This window comes from Tenrec ecaudatus, chromosome 6 (assembly GCF_050624435.1).
Source record: "Tenrec ecaudatus isolate mTenEca1 chromosome 6, mTenEca1.hap1, whole genome shotgun sequence".
Classification (NCBI taxonomy): Eukaryota; Metazoa; Chordata; class Mammalia; order Afrosoricida; family Tenrecidae; genus Tenrec; species Tenrec ecaudatus.
In genome coordinates, this window is record NC_134535.1 from 123576755 (window position 1) to 123592462 (window position 15708).

Consider the following 15708-nt stretch of genomic DNA (forward strand, 5'->3'; position numbering starts at 1 on the left):
CTATCGCCCTTCATCTACATTTCTATTGTTCATCCCCCTGGGGGGATGGGGGCTATATTTCAATCATTATAATCAGTTTCCAGTTTATCCCCCTTCAACCCCCACCTTCCCTCTACCCTCGTGATATCGCTACTCCCAGATACTCCCATTACTGTTCCTTAAGGGTTTATCTGTCCTGGATTCCATGTGTTGAGAGCTCTTATCTGTACCAGTGTACATGCTCTGGTCTAGCTGGATTTGTAAGGTAGAATTGGGGTCATGATCGTATATGTGTTTGGGAGCATTAAAGAACTAGAGGAAAGTTATGTGTTTCATCAGTGCTATACTGCACCCTAACTGACTCGTCTCTTCCTTGTGACCCTTCTCTAAGGGGATGTCCAATTGTCTATAGATGGGCATTTGGTCACCACACTGCATTCCCCTTCATTCACATTGATATGATGATATGATTTTTTTTCTTCTGGGTCTTTGATGCCTGATCCCTGATCCCATTAACACCTCATGGTCACTCAGGCTGGTGTGCTTTGTTGCTTCCTAGCTAGATGACCGCTTGTTTAACTTCAAGCCCTTAAGATCCAAGATGCAATATAATAGTCGGGCACCATAAGCTTTCTTCACCACATTTGCTTATGCACCCATTTTGACTTCTGCAATCTTGTCGGAAGGTGAGCATCACAAAATGGCAGGTTATTAGAACAAAATGTTCTTGTGCCCGTCTGCTACCTTAATACTTAACATTTAAATATATGAACATAGACCTATATCTCTTTCATTATATATTAATATATTTAAATATGTGCACGCTTATATTTATACCTCTATAAATGTGTTTCGCTCTTAGTTCTTTCCTGTATTTCTTTTTACTTTCCTTCTGTCCCACTATCATGTTCGGCCTTCATTCGACTCTCAGTCCTTTTCCTTGGCTACTTCACACTTGATCAAACCCCATCATGCATTCTATGCCCGCCTCACCATTGATTTTAGATCCCTTATTGTTTCTTTGGCCCTGGATTTGTTGGCTCCTCCCTCCCTTTCTCCCACCTTCTACTCTCCCAAGTCCCTCCAGAGCTGTTGGCCTGTTGTTTTCTCCTTGGAATGGTTATCCTGCCTATCCTATATGGCTAGACATGAGAAAAATAAAAAAGGAAGAAAAGATGTGTCTAGTTTATATGCATTTTAAGTTTACCTTATTTGTGTGTGTGTCTGTCACTATATTTATGCAAAAATGAATATGAACATTGTAAACCAAAGAAAAAGAGAGTAAATATTGAAGACATATTAGCACTGTCAATGTTGTATTCTGTGTAACAAACTTATAAGAGAATTAAGAACAGCTCCCATGATTTATAAATTGATCTCATAAGTAGATACCTCTACTGTGCTTCGGTAGCATCTGAAATGCTAGTATGCTCAGAAACCTTAAAAAGTGTACTCAGAGGAAATTGTAATGGCAATAGCTCTTTAAAGAAGGATTTTCCTTTCACCTGTTGATTGAGGGCTACGTTTAATACTTTTGTAACGATCAACTGTGTGAGTGAGTTGTTAAATCAAGCAGAAGAGGTTGGTTAAATAAAAATGTCACACACGGCTTCCTTTGTTTTTCTATTTTTCCTGTCCAACCTGTGCTGCTGATTCTGAAGCACAGTGGTGTCCAGTGAACTTAAGGAGGAAGCAAAATGTAAAGTGACACCCCCTGCAGAGGTCATGGGGGAGGTGATCTAAAGGTGATGGGGGGGAGGGTGTTCCAAACACTTGTTCCAAAAACAATGATTTTCCACTGTGTAGAACTATAAATGCAGCTCTACACAGAGAGAGGCAGGCAGAAGGAAGGGGCAGCGTGAGGAGCTAGCTCACTTCTAATAGCGAGCAGATCCCTCTTGAAGTTATCGTTAGTTAAGGGGTTGAGATAAAATGGTGCTCACCATTTTTGTGAGCGTGCTTTTGCTTCATTTCACTGCTGCTGTGACTTCAGAACCGTAAGAGAACATTATTCTCTTTATATTAAAGTACTAGCAAACCGATTTTATTTAATATGTTCCTTGTGAGAGTCTGATTATATTTTTACCCTTTTAACTTCTGAACCTGAGTGTTGATCTGTCTTAAAACTTTTAAACATGTCTGTGAAGGGAATTGACCTCCTTTTCCAAAGATGGGTCTCTCTGCTTATCCAATTTTCTTAAAATCAGGTCTATAAAAATATGTATGTTTCTGAATATTTTAATAAGCTGAACTGTATTTTTGACATTCCCACCACTTCTCCTGGCCTTCTTTGACAGCAGGGGTTACTGTCTTTGTGTAGGCAATATGTCCTATGGATCTCTTCTGTGATGCCAAGTCAGTCTACAGAAAAAGCTTGTGTCCACCTTTTAAACCTTAACGAAACTGTATCCTTGAGTGTGGTCTTAGAATATGATGGCGTCAATACCACTATTTTTGACCAGTCTGTGAAGGAAAATAATTTCTATGCTTGTGCAAATTTCAAGGTGAGGTGTTAAATTTGTCGTTTTAGATGAAATTTCAGAACATCGGGTGGGAGAATAAGATAATTATCTAAAATTTATTTTTAGAGAGATATGACATGTTGGTTTATGATGAATTGTGGAATCTGGGGAGAAAAACCAAAGGCTCCTGGAGGATCAAGACTTAGATGAAAACTGTACACACTTAACAAAAATTATAAAATATTGCCATTCTTCGGGTATAGGGTCCACCATCCCCTTTTTGAACCTTAGTGAATCTGTGTGCTTACTGCATTTGAGATGGCAGGTCTGTCTCACACTGGGTGAAAATAGGATCTTAGGGAAGACCTGAAGGGTGGCGATGCAAGAAACAGAGAAGGAACGTGGAAGGGAAACGACAACCATAAATTTATTAGAAACTGCGGTTATGCAAAATAAAGGGTAACAAGCAATCACTGTTTCATAAAAATGGGTTCAAATTCATGAAGCATTCCATAGTTTTGATGATTGCATAACCTCACTCGATGGGATTATACAATGGAATCGACTATAATTGACATATTGGATTGTATAAGTCAATAAATCTATTATATATATTTTTAATGGGTTCACAAGGCTCTCCTCAGTTTGAGAAGATAAATTTAAAACTTATTCGTCATCTGAACACTTGAAACCTTTTCTATTCCCTGTTTTCCTGCACAACTAGGTCACTCAGAAATCCTCTGAACAATTAGCTTTTGTCACATTGCTGGCGAAGGGGCAGACGCTCCACATCTTTGAGAGAAGATCTGTAGCTATCACTGCTGACGTGACTGTGACCTTCGTGCAGACAGATAAACCTCTCTATAAGCCTGCCGAGAAGGGTGAGTCCATGTCCATGTTTCCTTAATAAAGCTGACTACCTATAGGAACACTTCTCTGAACTGAGAGCAATTCAAACAGATGAATTGTAGCAATCGGCTGATCTTTAATGTTATAGGACCCGGGATTCTCAGAATTGTCAATGCCTAGCAACAGGTTTATATACTATAATAGGAGATAGAATAAAACTCTATGGTTTGCATGTTGAATTGAGGCTGTTTCACTTCATTGTTTACCAGTAGGGCAACTAAACTGAACTCCTGGCTTGAGTTCAAGCCATTATAGAAAGGGAATAATAAAAGTAAGTGCCTCGTTTATAGGGTTCTTGTTAGGATATAATAATCAATGTGAAATAGGGTACAGTACACAGTAATAACTCCATATCTTAATTGTTATTATTATTCATAAGAGTAGCTATAATCATTACTTTGATTATTTAAATAGAATTTTAAAATTTTGTTTATTATTATTGTGACAAGTAGAACGTAGCTGAAAGAGCACTAAGTTATATTTCAGAAGTATCTGGTTTTCCTCTTGACTCTGCTAATAATTATAGACCTTTTTCAAGTAAATTTTAAACTTTAGAATTTAGTATCCTCATTCATAAAATTAGAGAGTTGGATCAGATCGTTTCTACAGGTTATTATGACTTATATTTTATGATTTGTTGAAATTTTTTAAAATAACAGGAGTAGAATTCTTTCTTAAAATAAAAACCTGTAGTGTAAATTAGGTGAAACAGAGTAAATCAGTTTTCTAGTCAAATTTTTATACACATTTTGTTTCATGTCATTGATTGCAATCACCATAACATAACATCACTTATCCCATTTCCTCTCTGTATTTACATTTACATTTCTCCTTCTTTCCTAAGTCTTCTGAACTTTTTTCATGGGTAAATACTGCCCTTTTGTCTCTTGCCTGGCTATAATTTGTTCCATCAGGATGAGCTCATTTCTAGACCTTAAGAGGACTAAGCATTGTAGTTTTGGAGGTTTCACCATTAAGAATAGGATTCTTATAATAATATCTCCCTGAACTCTATTCTCTCACCTCATCTTACTACAATGTTATAGTGATAATCGTAGATTTAAAGATACACTCTAACAAGGATTTTATGGAAGTCTGCTCAAATTAGTTGACTATTTGCTAATACTAATTTATTTTTCCAGGAAAATTTTCTTTTTCTCCAAGCACACATATTTCAATTTGTCCTTTTATAGCTTAACTATGCCACCAAGGCTTAATCGGTCTCTGTGCTATTAGGATAAATATTTCCACCACTCGCGGTAGCTCTGGTAACAACAGAACACAAATGGAGCCCAAATTACATAGGGCTAAAGTCAGGGAAAGAGGAAAAGGTTGGCCAGTATTACCCAAGAGTAAGCTATTGATTTCTAGATCTATTTATACATAACCCGATGTGAGGGAGAGAGAAGTATGGATGAAAAATATTGTGCCCTTGTCTTTATCTTTTAGTTAATATTCGGGTTGTGACATTGGATACTAAATTCAAGCCTGTTGCAGAAGAGGTGAGCTCAATTGTTTCTAATGTTACCATGGAATTTAAACATCTTAACTCAATAAATCCACTACTACAAAGAAGGTCTTCAGGAATTCTGGAAATTTGGGAATAATTTATGACATGGAGTACAACATAAATTCAACTCATCTCAAATTTAAATGCAATGTGTTTATTTATAGTGGGTTGATTTATACACCTTTAAGCCTTTTCGTCACATGTGGAGAAAATCTATGTAAAGGAGTTTACTTTCCATGTTCCAGATGATATTTAAGATCTCTGTCACATTTTAGGTTTTTTTGATGATTTTAGATTTAAAAAAAAAAAGTTGTCCTTTGATAGAGTAAGAGCTAAGTTTCAACACTTAAGAAAGCATATCATTTTGTTGGTGTTGTAGAGTGTTTGGGTATGGTTTTCTTCATATGAAACCCTAGATAGATAAATCCATAGAGATATTACCTAGATTAACAGTTCTTTAGGGTTCTGGCAGAGGAAGTTGGGGAGTAATGAAGAGAAAATTATAATGGGCACAAGAATGAAGAAAATGTTCTAAAGTTGACTTTGGTCAGGAGTACACAACTCTTTTTAAAAGTATTTAAACCATTGAATTGTATAGTTCATGAACTATATGCCAATAAATCTATTTTTAAGAAGTAAATCATATAACCTTCATTACAGTATTAATCTGTATTTTTCTTCCCTTTCAGTATCCTTTAATCACACTTCAGGTAAGAGTGTTCTTTTTATATGTCAATTACTTTGTAAAATTCAGATAAATAAAAATGTAAGTCTAATGTTCATTAGGCATAATCAGAAGTCAGTATAATGGAAATGTGGGGTAGCTGGATAATATCACTGGATTTATTGGACCAGGATCATGTGCTCTACAATCAGGCCCCATATGCTGAAATCAAACAAAGGAAAGGAGGTGCCATCAGCAGCCACTAGTTCTTACACGGGGAATTTCTTGTTTAGTAGCTTCTATATGCAATCTGTGACTCCTGACCTGCGTACATAGAGATCCAGTGAAAAATAGTGTCAACCTGGTTGAATCTTTATTAGAGCAAGTATCTACTGGTGTCCAGTCTCAGAGACCCTACGGCACAGTTCCACTTCGTAGGGTTGCTCAGAGTCAGAACAGACTCTATGGCCGTGTGTAAGTGGGAGCGCCTCTTGGTGTGTGCTCAGCCTCCTTTGCGAAGCCTAACTCTAGAGTGTGCACGTGGAGCTTTTAGTTGATTCTGTATGCAACTCTGCTTCAGAAAGAGAAAAATAAAAGTATTAGTGATAAGTTATTTTTTCTTATCGTTCAGGCTTTAGAAAATATGCTGTAAAATTGAATTCGCATACATTAACAAAGATATACTGTTCTTCTGATCTGAGATAATTAATTCAATAAAACGTTAGGGCTTTCTTATTTCTATTAACAACACAAAGGACCTGTAGTGAAGAAGGAAAATATTGCACTCATCATACAACTTCTGACTGTTATTATATCTTTATTTTCTAGAATCCTCAAAGCAATAGGATCTTCCAGTGGCAGAATGTGACTTCCTTCCAAAATATTACCCAGCTTTTATTCCAGTTGATTTCAGAACCAATTCTTGGAAAATACTTGATTACTGTGGAAAAAAAATCAGGAAAGACAGTGACACACCCCTTTACTGTTGAGAAATACGGTAAGCAATCCCTCTGTATGGCTGTACTGCACAGATAGAAGTTGGAAAGACCCAACAACACTGCTTTTATGCGAGATTTAGACAAACGTATATAAGGCTGAATTTATTTCCCTGCCTTCTTTTTTTCTTATGTTTTGTCATTTCCTCTTTTTTCTTCTTAACTACTGACAGATATGTTTAGTCTGATGCCTGACTTATCTTCTAAGAAAGAGTCCATTTGCTAGTTTCAAGACAATCTTCTAGGCAGCATCACAACAGATAAAATCAGAAACAAAGAGACTAAGAAAGTCTTCTATGGAAAATCATTAAGTACTGTGGTAAATTGGTGCCACCAAGAAAGCAGGGCAATTGAAACTTGGCCTACACAGATCTCTTCACGGGAAACATTGTAAATGTAGACATGTTTATCTATAGGAGTGAAATTAAACTTTGTATACTAGTAATTGTGAGGGTTAAAGTAAGCATATTTTAATTTTTCACAGTTTTGCCCAAGTTTGAAGTTAAGATCAACGCACCCAAATCACTGACTATTTCTGATAATGAATTCCCGGCGACTGTATGTGCTAAGTGAGTATATATTATAAAGGGGATTGTCCCCATAGGTTGATATAAAGCTCAAAGAAAATGAGAAATGAAATTACTCGTGCAAACTTAATTGCATACTTCTACACTGAATAATAAGTACATAATACATTGAGAACTAATGAGTTCCCATTGTAGACACTGAAAAATATTAAGGAAAACATAAAAATGCAACTTTGTTTTTGCCATTAACACCGTGATTTGTTTTCCTCTGATCTTGTGATGGCAAACAACAACAATAATGTTTGATGAATAGTTCCCATTCATAGATAACCTGTGCTAAAAATGATGGGGTAACCAATAGGCTTTAAGGAATTCTGGACCTATGAAAGACTGCACTGGAAAAATCCTACACAAAGCCAGGAATTTTCACTACAATTAACAGCACTAATTATGTACCTGCCCAATGACGTGTTAGAAAAGTAGAACAAATGGATGGAAAGGGTCAAAATAAGTCTTGCTAAGCTTAATGTCAACATGGGATTGGTTGTGCCTTAATATATTTTATTATAGTCTATTATTTAGACTTCTTGAATCTTTTTCTATCATTGCATTCAGATTGAATGCAATTATAAGTAATAAATAAGTATTTATTTAGTAATAAATAGCTATTTTAAGTAATAAATAGGTACCAGCAATAAGAAGGTCCTGCAACGGGACCAGACATCTGAGGCAGGAGCAATTCTTGTTACAAGATTGTTCCTAAGCATCACGAATGAAATCAGTATGTCTAAAGCTATCATCAGCTTGCTTTCCTCAAATTACATTCTTATAATATCATATATGCTCTTTGTACTACATCCTTTGGGAGAAAGAGTGGAACAGCTTGAGAACACAGTATCAAGTTAGACCATGTTCGCAAACAGCCGCAAAGATGAACTGGGCTTTTAAGAAGGAAGAAAATTATCCATTGACAAAGGGACTGTGTGAGTCTCCCCAGACAGCTTTTCAAATAAGAAACAAAGGTAGATTTCTTACTCTGTCCTGCATGAAGATTTGAGTCATAGACATGCATTCGCTGTAGATAATAGGAGGGATACATGTTTACTTCAGAAATAAAAAAGAGAAATCCGTGAGCAAAATATTTAAGTCTTACCTATATTTTATTTGTAATTAACATTCACATGAATGGATAATTTTAGTGGTTGTCTCCTATTCTCAAAATCATTAGGAATTTTTTAATAAAGGGGTAAATAGTTTATTGAGGTAGAAAAAATCATAGGTTGTGGAATCCGACAGTTTGAATCTGAATTTCACAGCTTAAAAATAGGGTACTTGATCTCAATTGACTTATTTGTAAAATGTCATATGTCATAACATACTTCAATTTCAGGAACACTGGGGAAAATAGGTGAGATGATGTATGGAAACACCTGATATATATACCAAATGAACCCAAAATCGTCGCCATCAAGTCGAGTCTGACTCTTGACTCAAACAAGAGCAGAGGCGCTCAGAGTGCGCATTGCCCTGGTGGTGGTGCGGGCGGGGCATTGCGTTGCTAACCGCAGCTGCTCCCCAGGAGAAAGAGGAGGCTCTCTGCTCTCATAAAGACGGGCACTTTCAGAGGCCCAATAGGGTCACCATGCGCGGGAACCGAGGGCAGGTTGGCAGCAGGTTTCAAGCTGTGAAACAATAAATGCCTGTTGGTTAAAACCACCCACTCTGATAATTGTGTTACAGCCATACTATAGAAGGAAGACAGACATGCGTGCATTTAAGGAAAATATTACATTTATGTTAACTGCACCACCTCCCCTGCTGGGTTATACTTTTGGTTAATTTGGTTCATTTATATTCAGCTTATTCAAATCCCACATTTTATATTTATTGGAGGTAAAATATCAAAACATATATAAAATAGATTAACCCTGAAGTATTCCAAGATTTAGGAATTATCCATTTTTAGATTATATATATCTATGATTATATAAGGGAAAGTATAGCAATCCATGTTTCTAATATTGCTATAATATTTCAATGTAATTTTAAAAACTCATTCTAATGATTGTGTGTCATGCAGTAAAGTTTTGGGTTATTTGAGAGTCACCACTATTTTAAGTGTCATTAATAAATAAGAGCAGGTCAAGTACTCCGTTTTACCTAGATTCTGTGGGGAGATAGTACCAATCAATGAGGGTTCCTAATGGAATTTGCTACGTCACAGTACTCATCATTTACAGATATCAAATAATCTGCCGAAGAAGATTGTAAAATATTGCTATGAGATTGTCCACCCATAATCAAAAGTATGCTCTCCCCTACTAGGTATACCTATGGCCAACCTGTGCCAGGAAAAGTTCACATTCAAGTATGCAGGCAGTTTTATTCCAGGGGAAACTGTGAAGAAAACAACAATGAAATCTGTGAGCAGTTCACTGCACAGGTACAGGCCATGAACTTTACTCTGAGAAGTCTTCATCCATGTCACTTTCTTTCTTTGCATTCATCTGAGAGACATAGCAATGCCCCTGCTTTCATTTTGTGATCAATGGAGGCTGTCATTAGCTAGAATAAAGGAAGAGGAGAAAGTGCAGTGTCTAACACGGATCTCTTTCTCCTCGAATTCCCAAAGCAAGCCACCAGCCTTGAGGTTAGCAGTCCGCGGCTTGCCCCAAAGCACCATCAGAGCCATCCCCCCCCCCCCCACCAGACCAGGTAAATTGCATTGCCTCTATAGAGTCACGGGGTTTAGAATTGTAAAGATCTCATCAGTCTCCCTGTTTCAGACACTGGGGACTTCCCGCTATTGTTTTGCACATTCATAAGCCTTACAACCGGAGCAGATTATGTAATACGCAAGATAGGCACAGGTTTATATGTATCACTTCTTAATCTCGAAGAAAGACTTGCACGTGGAATTTACCACATCCCAGATGGTGCTTATTTTGCTTACGGAATACTTTGTCCCATTCAGAAACTGTAGCTGTTAGGAGGCTTTAATTCCATGGGAAGGTGCTGTGGGTTGAGGAAAAAGACAGACATTAACCAGATCTTAAATTTAGACGTGGTGAGAAAGGTAAAATTGTTCACTAAAGATTTGCCATCACAAGTAATCTCATGCATACATCACTCATTGGATAAACCAACACCAGATACTGCCAACCAGGTAACAGAGAATTGGTCTTGTGAAAGCAGTTCATTTACAAACATTTATAATTCACACAGTCAACTTTTATTAATTTAAATTTGCAGTTGATATTTAAGCCACCATTTCTTATGATCAGTTAGGACCCTTGTTAGGAATGGTTGTCATCCAGTGCATTGTGACTTGTGGTGACCCCAGGAGCCGGGTGGTGTCACATGTTGGGCTGCTTTCCCCAAGGTCAGCAGTTTGAAATCACCAGCTGCTCTTTGGGAGAAAGGTGAGTCTACTCCCATCAAAAGTTAAAGTTCAGTGAAACCCACAGGGCAATTCAACCTTGTTCCATAGGATTCACTAAGAATCAATGGCAATGAGTTGGGTTTTTCGAAGTGTGCAAAGCAGAACTGCTCCGTAGGATTTTCAGGGCCGTGACCTACCACCAAACCTGTCTTCCAAAGTGCCTTTGGGTGGATTTTATCTCCTGGCCTTTTGCCTGTAAATGAGTGCTTAAACTAATGCACTACCAAGGGACTCCCTGCAGCATCTTAATGCTCATGTTGCATTTTTGCTCTTAGTTGGTGAACAACCCTGCCTTTTGGTTGGATGTCTTTGACATTCAAATGTGTAATTTAAGTGTACCTCATAGTTAATAGTTTAAGCCTGATAATCCTGAAGTTCCTCGCCAAATTAGGTGACATTCTTTAAGGCAATAGCACATGATTGGATAAAGACAGAATTATTTTCTCTAAAATAAAAAAAAAAAGCAGACTAAGAAAAGTTGAATGCAAATCTGCCGTATCACAGTATATTATTCCACTGGATGGTTGATGGTCACAATGTAATTGAGTCAACCATTTTACCTATGAATGGATGTTCACTCAGCTTGAGTTTTATTCTCCCCTCCCCTTGTGTGACAAACAATAGTAAAAAATTGATACAGCGATCTTCCTGTAGGACAGCTTAGACTCATTTGAAATAGAGTACTTGCAATAAGTTTCTTGAGCTGAAGGACAGTTGGGGAGATAGAAGATAGATAGATGATACATAGATAGATGAAACCATATATGATTTTAACATTAAGCATTGTTAGCACATGACCATGCAAAATTTTCTAAGTACTCAAACTCCTCTCATCGATGCCGGGGAGTCTCCAGGGGAGAATACCCTGTTTACTAATGATCCCACGTGCCTTTCAACTGCTCCTATTCTGGTCAGTGAAGCAAACCAGGGACAGACCTGAGGTTTTATAATTTGGCAGTGTTAGCACGGTACTCAGAACAGGAAAAGTGACGGATTAAAGACCCGCATTCTCTCAGGAGGTTGACGTGTGAGATTGGTCTATTGGCAGGATTGTGGGGGAAAAGAACACATGCCCCAAATGCCATGTTGGAGCAAGTCTTTCTCTTCTGATTGGTATACCTCATCAAAAGGAAGTCGAAGAGTTTTCTGTTTTGGTTTCTTTCGTGTTGAAATATTTTCACTGCCCTGAGCACATTATTTAATCCTTCCGTTCTTGTGAACACCTGAGTCTGTAATGTGTTTCTTATCATGAACTTGAGGTTTTTTTAAAACATTTTATCAGGGGCTCATATAACTCTTATCACAATCCATACATACATCAATTGTGTAAAGCACATCTGTACATCCTTTGCCCTCATCATTTTCAAAGCATTTGCTCTCCACTTAAGCCCTTGGCATCAGGTCCTCTTTTTTCCCCTCCCTCTCCACTGCCCCCTCCCTCATGAGCCCTTGATAATTTATAAATTATTTTTTGTCATATCTTGCCCTGTCCAGCATCTACTTTCACCTCTTTTCTGTTGTCTGTCCCCCAGGGAGGAGGTCACATGTAGATCCTTGTAATCGGTTCCCTCTTTCCAACCCACTCACCCTCTACCCTCCCAATATCTAAGCCAGCTCATCCACGTTTGATGATTTCCTTGGCCAGTCGGTGTAAGGCCCTAACATGTGAGGCCTTAGACACCCTCCAATCTTGGCTAGCTAAGTTTCTAGTGTGTAGGTTTTCCTGTTCCAACTGGTTTCGAATACAGTAAATCTTATTCCTTTTATTTTCATCGGTGAGTGCTACAAACAGTTGCCATGTGTTCTTGCTAACAGCAAAAACAGAAAAATCAGTCCAAGTACACTTAGAAGCATGTTGGAAGAAAAGCCTGGTTTTTCTGTATCTGAAATCCAAAACCAAGCCAACGTCACTGCCAGGGAATCGATGCAAAGTCATAGTGACCCTATAGGGCAGAGTGGAACTGGTAGGTGACTTTCTGAGACTGTCACTGTTTACGGAGTACAACACCCCATCTTTCTCCTTTGGAGTGGCTGGTGGGTTTGAACTGCTTACTTTTAAGATCACAATCCAAGGAGTAACCACTACATCACCAGGGTTCCCTAAATCGAGAGAGAGAGAGCAACTCTGGATGAATAGTTGCTTAAGGCAATGCCAAGGGAGGTGGGGATGAAATGAGGAGCTAATAGCAATGAGTACAAGGAAGGAAAAAAGTTCCAAAATTGATTATGATAATGATTGTACAACTCTTTGTGACACACTTTAACTACTGAATTGTATGATATGTGGATTAGATGCCAACAAAACTGTTTTTAAAATATCAGATTGATATTTAAATAGCATATTGATACCCTTAGGGAGCACTACCATTCCTACTGTATGAATCAAGCACACTTGGAGTTTTACATTTTCCATTAGGCACAGTTTAACACCATACATTTTTGATACAGGACATTACGCAAATGTCCAGATTTTTATTGATTTTCCTTCTACTTTCTCTTTAAGAATTACTGGAAAACATTTAAAATTAATTCTAAAGTAACTCAATTTTCTCTGATAGCTTTTTTATCATTCATTTTAAATTTGGTCTAGAGTCAGGATGCCTAAGAACTGTATAATCTTTTAGTTGTATGAGCTTGGGCAAGTTAAACAATGTGCCTGGTTCAGTTTATTCATAGAATGGGGATAATAACAGTACCCGGCTCCTATAGTACACTCGAGAATAAGATGAATGTATGTATCTTCTCTTCAATTTACCTAATAAATTCAGTGATACACATGTGAAAGGTGTTTCTCCTCCATCTGGTCTTCTGTCCTTTGTAGGGATTATAAATATAAGCTACAGAGATTTAATTATCATTTGTCTTCTATAGTCATTTTTGACCTACTTTGAAATCCTGCCACTTTCTCTGTTATTTTTAGTGGAGGATGAACTTATTGGACCTGTGTTCCATACAACTGAGGCAATATTCCCAGTGATGTGGCTCAGTAATAATGGTCTTAAAATTTTACTCCTTTAAAACATTAAGCTCCATTGTTAGCCTATAATCTAGTCCCTTCTACACAGTTCCCAGAGGACTTCCTTGAAAATCACGACATGACATATGGATTACTCTCTTCTTTCTACTGCCACCTCCCTTTTCCCTTCTCTTCCCCCCCTGATTTTCCTTCAATCGTTTGGTCATTTTTCAAAAGCCTGTGAGGACTAGTCACAGGGCAGGCATGAGGAAGGCTGGAAGGTGAGCATTACCTATGTGTGCAAAGCACCTATCATTTTTAAAGACTCTTGGATCCCAATTTTTTCAATATACTTTCTCTTTATTTTTCAGTTGGTAAATGGGTGTGCTTCTCAAGTGGTCAATACAAAAGCCTTCCAACTCTACCAGTATGGATTTTTTATGTCATTTTCTATCAAGGCAGCTGTTACGGAATTTGGAACAGGTAATGATCTTACTTTAAGGGTAAGTTGGTTATAAAGGGCAGTTTTAATGGCAATCACTTTCTTGCTCAGTATACCCCAATGAAGTACATTTGACAAGAGATCAACCTGAGGATTTCTTTTGATTTTGATTCTCTTACTACTATTTAAAATCATTCTATTGTAGGCATGTTACATGTTTATTTCTTCTTCTTTGCCCGTATCGGTCAGACAAATAGAGAGTACACTCTGAAATAGTACAACTGAGCTAATAAATAGTGGCATGTAGAGCATCTCATTGTAACGGAGTGTTAATCAATTGATAAGCAATTGCCCAGCAGTGGGTCAACAAATACTCCTCCCGTTGTTGCCAAGTGGACTCCAAATGTGTCAGAGTGGAACTGTGCTCCCTAAGTCGTCACTTGGCTGAGTTTTTAGAAGTCAATGTCCAGGCCTTCCTTCTGAGGACTCTCAGGGGAGGGGAGTATGGATAGGGGGTGCTCCTAACCTCCCACCTTTTAGAGTGACTGAAAGCTTTAACCATGTGCACCATGCAAGGACCCCCAGGGTCTATAATCTACAAGTTGAGAGGCACACCTACTATTTCCTGTAAATTGGTTTTATTGCGACACAGCCACGCCAGTTTGTTTACCTGGCTTTATAGATAACACAACGGAACTGAAAGATGGCCCCAGCAGTCAGGTGGCCCCTGCCTAGACATTAGCTGTCAGATACTTTGCAGGGAAAGTTGGTCAATTTCTGGTTTGACTTAACTGGGGAGTCTTGCAAGTGAGAATGCAAGTAAAATGTGAAAGAGAATTTTTCAAAATGGCACATGATAGGCACTTAATACTTGGGAAGATGACATTAGGTTCGATGAATAATTTTTAAAGTTTCATTTAAAAGAGCTTGAGATTAAACTTATAAAATGTTTGTGCAAATCTTCTTAATTAATATTGTGATGGCATCCCTAGTAGGGAATAGTGTAGCATTTAAATTGCTATTGATATTAACTCAGTCAAAATGTTTGTCTACTTATTTACTTGTTTTGTTGGTATCACAAACATTTCTGTTGGCTTTATGATCCGATATTTGTTGAATTCGGTTATCTTGAAGTCTTGAGAAGCATTTCAGAAAAGGAAAGCCTTATTGTTGAGATATTTACAGCATTCTACACTGTACGGAGTCTCAAACTAGACCTGCGTTGAGTGTCAGGAGCAAGGGACTTAAGAACATCTCTCCTGCTTCTAATTCAAACATTTTCAAGTTGACTGTATTGTTCATTTTGACGTAGGTACTACAGCCAAATACATAGTGCTCTGGAGCATGGCCCAAAGCATCCACATGGCTCCCCTTCGATGTAGGCTTGGAAGATGACTATAGAGGCGTTTGCATATGTATCCTAAGCTGTCTGACATTTCGAATGCTTGATCAAATGAGTGAATCCTTTTGTGACAGCTCCTCATCATGTCTTTCTTACAGGTGTGCAGAACAGTGAAAAGACATCTGTTTCTATCACTCAATTACTTGGGACTGTGAGCTTTGAGAACACAGACCTTTACTATAGAAGAGGAATTACTTTTTCTGGAACCGTAGGTTTGATTGAAAAATACATATTTTCATGACATTTACTGGATCATAGCTTGGCCTTTGAAACTTTCCAGTCTCACTCCCATTTTTCTATATGAAAATCATGTATTTTTATCATTAATGTATCTTATCTTTTGGGGAAAGACTTAGGATGAAAGAAAGGAACAGATGAGATTGTAGCTGTTTTTATGGTATATATTTACTTATCAGAGCA

General features: G+C 37.7%; 1 protein-coding gene across 1 annotated transcript in view; it reads left to right on the forward strand.

The window, feature by feature from the left end:
* The first annotated feature begins 1911 nt into the window (after positions 1-1911).
* The window catches only part of LOC142451637 (ovostatin homolog 2-like), a 52106-nt gene continuing 38309 nt past the window's right edge, over positions 1912-15708 (forward strand). Inside the window, exons 1-10 of the mRNA XM_075553357.1 lie at positions 1912-1976; positions 2300-2483; positions 3166-3340; positions 4800-4852; positions 5550-5570; positions 6353-6521; positions 7004-7088; positions 9372-9489; positions 13816-13927; positions 15387-15496. Coding sequence (XP_075409472.1) covers positions 1912-1976; positions 2300-2483; positions 3166-3340; positions 4800-4852; positions 5550-5570; positions 6353-6521; positions 7004-7088; positions 9372-9489; positions 13816-13927; positions 15387-15496 — 1092 coding nt within the window. The remainder of the gene's footprint in view (positions 1977-2299; positions 2484-3165; positions 3341-4799; positions 4853-5549; positions 5571-6352; positions 6522-7003; positions 7089-9371; positions 9490-13815; positions 13928-15386; positions 15497-15708) is intronic.